Source organism: Gadus macrocephalus, chromosome 5, assembly GCF_031168955.1.
Source record: "Gadus macrocephalus chromosome 5, ASM3116895v1".
NCBI classification, from domain to species: Eukaryota; Metazoa; Chordata; class Actinopteri; order Gadiformes; family Gadidae; genus Gadus; species Gadus macrocephalus.
In genome coordinates this window covers 8,563,103-8,570,602 of record NC_082386.1, presented here as the reverse complement: position 1 = coordinate 8,570,602, position 7,500 = coordinate 8,563,103, and the positions used below count along the sequence as shown (strand labels likewise).

The window sequence follows — 7,500 nt, the reverse complement described above, 5'->3', positions numbered from 1 at the left end:
TACTTTTGTTTGGCTCAAACAGGTCTACACCTGTTTCCCTTGTAAGGCAGCGGCCCATTGACACAGCAGCGGTGCGGTGCGGTCTTATGGGGCGCCTGTAATACGGCTGAGGAGACCAGCATTAGCCACAGAACAGCCCATTGCACTGCCTGCTGCGGTGGCAGTGAATGGTAATGGGCCTTCATTCAGGCCAAGGGTTAGCTCATATTACTGCTCACATTCCCTGCGGTGAGCAAGGAGGTGTGTGTGTGTGTGTGTGCGTTTCATTGTGTGTGTGTGTGTATTTGGAAGCATGTGTGTGTGTTTCTGCACCCGCTAAGAGGGTATTTCCCCAACTAAATTGATTCCAGGGAATCCCAACCGATCATGCTGACAGAATATGGACTTGAGTTGAAAAAATAAAGTAGGTGTGTGGTTGGCTGTGTGTGTGTCTGGGTGTGTGTGTGTGTGTGTGTGTGTGTGTGTGCGTACGAGTGTGAGAGGTGGAGAAAGGGGGGGCAGTCAGGGAAGGAGATGAGGACAGGAATAGAGAGCACTACTAGATGTGATGCAATTGGATGCGATGGCTTATTCTTAACACACACACACACCCAAGCACGCACACGCAAACACAAATGCACACACATAGACAAACACACACACACACACACACACACACACACTGACGGAGTGTGTCCCAGCTGTATTGGCACACTGGGGTAGTCACCCTGCCATGACCCTGTATGTTTCTCTGGGTGGGGGCACCTTTGGGGGGATGGGGGGCATCAGACGCCACCTGCTGTGCACCTGGCCCCGTTAACCCCTTCCCCCATTACCGCTGCCTCAGCCATGGACGCAGGGCCCTGACAATGACAAGTCCTCTCTGAGACGGACGCACTCTCCCTCCAACAGCACCTCCAACGCAACCATTGGAAGAGACCTCAAAATCGGACCTTATGAAAAAAAACGACTCATCTAGTTATACACAAGTACAGATAAGAAAGCTAGATGAGAAGATACGCCTGGCATAAGGACGTACCCAAGGACAGGGCACACACTCCAGCAGTCAAATCAATATTGCTATGCGCACACGTCTTTTCGCCAGCCTCTCCACCGGGCCGTCGTACGGGGGGGGGGGGTCTATTTTTAAAAGAGCGAGCGAGGCCGAGCCCTGCTGCGGTCGTCTGTCCGCGGGGCCACCGCCGGCGGAACCGACGAGCTGTCTGTCTGCGGCGTGACGCGGGCTCGTTTTGTTTCTCCGCTGGGTGAACCTCTCGGCGGTGGCGCTCCAACCCTTTGTTTGCCGTCACAGCCCCTCGCCGCCGCAGAGACGCCAGTCGCTTGTATCTGCCCACGCTAGGCCGAGCACACTCTCCCTCTCTCTCCCCCCCCCCCTCCCTTCAGTCTTTCCTTCCTCCGTGTCTGTCGTAGAGACCCCCCCCTCCCTCGTCCCCCCTACACCCCCCCCCCCCCCCCCCCACCCCCCCTTATCCTCAGCCAATCAGGCCTCCCGGTACGGCGTGCTGCTCTGCCTCCACCAATAGTGCCGCGATGTTATTCTCAGCGAGACCACCCAGGGAGTGTGCCATTTGACACGGCGGGTTCCTGACGGGCTGGCGTAGCCATGGCGACGGCTTTCTCATAACACGGGAGCTAGCTAGTGGAGATGCACAGCGTGGTTGTTAACCCATGGGCTAATTGTCTGAATGGATGGTAATAATTGCATTCCCTCCTAATTGCGCTGCCATTGCCAATGTTTCCAGTGGCAGTTTACGGGCAGGAAAAAGTGGGTACCAGTAATTTGCTTAGCGATCGTGAGCGCCATTTGGATTACACACCCACTTGAGTAAGGCAATGTGGCTAAGAACCATAGCCGCACCAGTGGTATCCGACGAAGAACACGCTAAGATAACACTCACCATCTATTTCCCATTATACGGAGGACACAAAACACGTGTCATACGTGTGCTTACAAGCCGTGGTGCGGGAACGCTGCGTCGTACGTGCAGTCATGTCATGTCATATTGACGCACACGCGCGTTGTTTCACGATGCGCAGGCTGTAAATACGCCACGCAGGCTCGCTGTTTCTAAGCACAGCGCTCGTCTGGGCCCGCTGAGCATTGGGGTACCTGGTGGGTGCGTGCTGAACGGTAATGTGGAGAGCAGCAGAGCCAGACAGCCATTCAGTCGGCCGCTTGCTGGGCCCAAACGCCCAACAATCTGGGGCCCAATCCAAAGTGGCCCAAATCCAATTTGTTTGGCTCAGGGCTGCAAATTGCTCTGTGCATTGAGTCTCCAAATAGCTGTCAACCGCTCCCGCTTGGTGTCTTGTATTGCTTAATTCGCTCCTGGAGCATGTAATTGTCATAATAAGAAAAATATTGAGGTGATAATAAGCACTTACTTTGAAATGCACCCCCCGACCGTATAGACACACAAGCACGCACACACACACACACACACACACACAAAATACACACACAACCACACACACAGACGCACATATACACACACACACACACACACACACACACACATAATGGTCCGTGGTCGTCATCGAGACATTTCACACAACATTGGAGAGGCAGTCGCTCGTGACCCCTCACCTCGCTGGCGTAGCCGTTTATTTTCTCTACGTACATATTTCTCTCCCTCTGCCAGGCTCGCTCACTGCTGTGTGTGTGTGTGTGTGTGTGTGTGTGTGTGTGTGTGTGTGTGTGTGTGTGTGTGTGTGTGTGTGTGTGTGTGTGTGTGTGTGTGTGTGTGTGTGTGTGTGTGTGTGTGTGTGTGTGGGGGGTTGTGTGTGTATGTGTGTTGGTGTGTGGTTGTGCGTTCGAGCATGAGTGTGTGAACGTGTGCGTGTGTTTCTGTGTGGCAGCCTCATTCTGTGCTGGGCTGTCACAGAGAGACATGCTTGAGCACTGACATTGTAGATGGGACAGCTGAGGCAAAAGTGCGTTCACAGACATACACACACACACACACACACACACTTACACACGCACGCACGCACACACACACTCACACACGCACACAAACACACACACACACACCCTTACCCTAGCTGATTTCTTCTCATAACGCCCACATTTGTACACACACACATACACACACCCACACCCTCCACCCACACAGCAGGCGTTATCAGCAGGTTATGGTGTGTCAATGTGAATCAGGGAGCTGTCACTTCCTCCCAACCCCAGCGGTGAAGCTCCCGCTCTGCTCCCGCTTCACACTGGGAATTCATCAAAGCTGTTCGGGTAGCAGAGAGAGAGAGGATGCGTGTGTGTCTGTGTGTGTGTGTGCATGTGCATATGAAATCACATGGTCTAAGTGCTTAGTCTAGACGTGGAGGGCGACCAGAGTGGTCGCAACATTTCTTCCGCAGGGCCAATGCCTAGACATCGGTAAGCATGGCTGAGAGGTTTAACCCTTTCAGCGGAAGACTGAGTCTCAAGCTCCAAACACAGTGAGTCACGGCGGCTGAGCCGGGCCACTAGACGGGGCGAGAGAGGAGAGAGACACACACAAGGCTCCTGGCTCCAACCTGTCAGGGAGATAAAAGCAATGAAATGTGACGTATCTGCAAAGGATAAAGTGTTAGGGTACACTGTCAGACATTAAGGCGGTTCTGTTAAGATCCAATAGCCATACTTTGTCTGCAAGCGGTTGAGGATTTTTTTTTTTTATATATATTATCTGTTTTTGAAATCCTTAAGTAAAAAAAAAACATTAAATGCCCGTAGAAGGATAGTCGACTCATGCACACAGGAATGAACAGTGTGAGCGACAAGGTCAATTCTTAAGTGGATATGTTAGCATCAACTAACAAACGGTAAAAATGTTCTTATTTCACTCAAGGGTTGCGCGACTGCACTTTAGGGCTGGTGAATTGAGAAATGAATTACAATTTCAACTTTGTGCACTCAGCTAGAGGCTTAGCACTATCTGGGCATCTCAGACTGTTCCTTTAATGAAGAAATGTGGAGTTATTGGAGTTAATGTGGAGTTATTGCACTCAAATGTAATTTGAGTGCACTTTTAAAGTTCACACTCAAACTAATACAGAAGCATATTCTCCATTCGCAAGCCTGTTAGTATTTTAAATATATATGAGCATTTTGGTGTTTTTAGATTTGGGTATGGGAATGTGCGTCCACAAAATGCACACAGTGTCCAAGCCGCTGTATAAACACTGCATAAACGATACATAAAGTATCCATAGATCTAAAATAAGAATACAGGCGCCGTGTTCATATTTACGTATGCATGCATTAGCCTCTTTCAATGGGCCAGTGGTAAAAGCCATTATCCATAATAATAAAACACATTAATGGACCATTTTTTACGAAACGTCACAGAGTAAAAATGAAGACGAAGAAAAAACAGAAACCGTTCCTCAGAGGCCTTGGACGCTAGATTTGTACTCTGCGTTGTTCTCTCTGGGTAAATAAGATGATGTAAACTGTAATTACCTCTAATAGCCGTCTATTGTTGGCCTGAGGGCCGGTGCCTCTAATGTCCGTGGCTCGCTCCTATTTATTTATTTCTTCTTTTTGGTTCTTTTTTTTTCTGCGTGTTATTTTTCTTGGCGTAATCGGCTGTAGGCGGCTGTATGCTTTGCCGTCTTTTACGGCGCGTCGGGGACTAAGTGGAAATGCTATTACACAAAGATGGGTTTTATTCTGTTCCCCCCAAGCCGTCCATTGAGGCAGAGTCCAAATGAAATGTAATGCAAATGAACTTGAATGGACTGCTGTGTCTGCTGGCTTCCTATTTGCCTGGGAATGTGTGTGCGTGTGTGTGTGTGTGTGTGTGTGTGTGTGTGTGTGTGTGTGTGTGTGTGTGTGTGTGTGTGTGTGTGTGTGTGTGTGTGTGTGTGTGTGTGTGTGTGTGTGTGTGTCGATTGCTTGCGTATGCACATGTTTGTGTGATTTGAACCACACAGGCCTATACTAATGATGCCCCATGTTGAATGTTGCCACTAATACCCTTCATTAAATTCCAGAAAGCGGTCAAGGAGATGTACATTCTTTCTTTAACTTAACTTAGCCACAACAACATTGACGGCTTGGATCATGATGATCATAGACAACACTGCGTATTAGAGATTGATATTAATGATAACATCGATAGATCATGAAGATGATGATAAAAATGCTACCATAATTAAGACTGAACAAAGGTTACTTGGTAAGATACGTGTTACCAAAACACACCCTATATACGCTCACAAGGATATTCACCTATTGCTCAGGAATCCAATTCCTGCAAATCCCTCTACTGAATGTTAGGGGTCAACCTGAACTATATCTTCCAGCCAATTGAGAATCCTCTGTGCATTACTGTGTACGTTTTCTATTTAAACGATGCTGAGATGTTGATGAGCTAGTCATGAGATAACAAACCTCCAATAACTCTAAAACGTATCGGGATTTCCTTAACTCGGTCTTGTGTTCTGTCTTGGTGAGAGTCAGCCAGTCATTTGTTTCAGGATTCACATAAGATTTGGTAAGGTGTACCTGGGGAATGGGCACGCCTTTTCATATGGCTTTGCCTGAGTGGGTGCATGTGTGTGTTTGTGTTTGAAAGATTACAGAGCACGGGTCCAGCCATCGTCCGAGGTCCCTGCGGCCGAGTGTTTTACTGGAACAACGGGAGCGTGGTGAGACACCTTCGCTCCACACAAAGAGGAAGCCCATCTGGTGCTCCTCCAACACATTGGTTTCTTGCCCTATGGACCGCTGAGCTACACCAGTCCCACTTCAAACAAGGAGCCCTGGAAGGGAACGGTTCATCCCTCCTCCTCCTCCTCCTCCCCCCCCCAACCTTCCCCTGCCCAACCACACCGCCCACTTGACTTCCATTTATTTTCAATTGGTCTGCTATGTTCGGTAAGCCGGCCTTCTCTGCAGTAACACAATGAATGAATGACTGAATAAATAAATCACATCGGACCCGGTCCCGTAGCGCAGCATAGTGGAGCATATAGCATGACACGATCCCTGTGAATCCTACTGAGAGAAGAGCTATATTAGCTAGCTTGCTATATATATGCAGTAGGACTATGCTATCCAATACCATTAGTCCATATGCTTGAATAATGGAATAATGAAGCACGGCATGTGTAGAGCCACAACCATTATTGTTCACTAACCCATCTCCACTGTCGATAAACACGAACCAAGTATATTAATAAACCAGGGAGAGTAACGAGTCAAGAAGGCAACGCTACTCGCACAAGAACAATTTAGTGACTGAGATGCAGAACCTCTCGCGAAAACGCTTTGTTTGGTGAGGAAAAACGATTTCGCTAAACCTTTCTCTTTTCCTACAACACAGGACGAGCCAAGGACAAACTGAACAGCGCTTGACAAAGTTTCTCCGTCTCATTTTTCTAAGAGACACAAAGACAGGGGAGAGTAATTGTGATTTTTTTTACTTTTACATTCTCCTCTCGGCGGCAACACAAAGCCCAGAAAATCTCTAGATAATACCTGCAACATCCCACTCAGAGGGCCAGAGGAACTATGAAAGCCCTTTTCCTTTGCAACACGTCAAGGACACACACCAGGATGTTCCTTAGCTAAGCGTTGCCCCCTACTAGCCACACGGGGTCAAACCGACGTCTGAGGGCACCACGCACATTCCAAGTACAGGAGCCGGGCCATAATGCTAACGTAGTATTAACAGAGGCGCATTAGCAACTATTACAATGTCGCCAGATAGGGAGCTTCAGCAGAATGATAACTGCCCCCGGGCCCCTAAGCCAGGCGTAATGTGGAGATACAGCGGCGGTTGGTTTTGAAAGGGCCATTTGAAGCCCTATTACGCCTAAGCTGTTAAAGACGCCCCAAATCTGGCAGTGCTTGTCTCCAAAGCGAGTGGGTATGTGGGGGTGTGAGTGGTGGTGGTTGGGGGGGGACTGGGGGATTAGTGTTGAGTTTCCCTCAGATACCCCCCCGTGATAGCGCTGCCAAGCCGAGGCCACATCGCTTAAACCAACAGCTTCCTCGTGAAGACTCATGGACAACTCGCCATCCCCCGCTAACCCTAACCCTAACCCGAATTCTGTCCATAACCCTCCCCCCTGCCCCCCCCCCCGCCAAAACAGTAGCAACTCTGACCCCGACCACGGAGAAGCGAGATGATTGGTATGCTGGCCGGCAGCGAGTATTTAAATGGGCGCCTCTTCTGTTTGAAACATTGCAGGCGGCAGAGCGCTGTGAGCTTTTTTTCTCTTTTTGTATTAGCCCGTAATACTTTTTGTTAATGCATAAGTTGACATCTCATGGAGTTGAACACTGCCGCCAACACATAAACACAGGCACACACACACACACGCACACACACACACACACACACACACACACACACACACACACAAACACACACTCTCATCCAGTCTGCCACCTATTTGTTCTGCACTTATTGGCCTTGCTAATGTTTTTATTTATGGCCTTTCAGCGTGCTTTCCTATCATTTCATCCCCCCCGCACCCACCCCTCACTTCACCTCT

General features: G+C 49.1%; 1 protein-coding gene across 1 annotated transcript in view; it reads right to left on the bottom strand.

The window, feature by feature from the left end:
- The window catches only part of LOC132457925 (AT-rich interactive domain-containing protein 1B-like), a 28,387-nt gene extending 25,764 nt beyond the window's left edge, over positions 1-2,623 (bottom strand). The window contains exon 1 of the mRNA XM_060052328.1: positions 2,588-2,623. Coding sequence (XP_059908311.1) covers positions 2,588-2,623 — 36 coding nt within the window. The remainder of the gene's footprint in view (positions 1-2,587) is intronic.
- Positions 2,624-7,500: the final 4,877 nt, after the last annotated feature.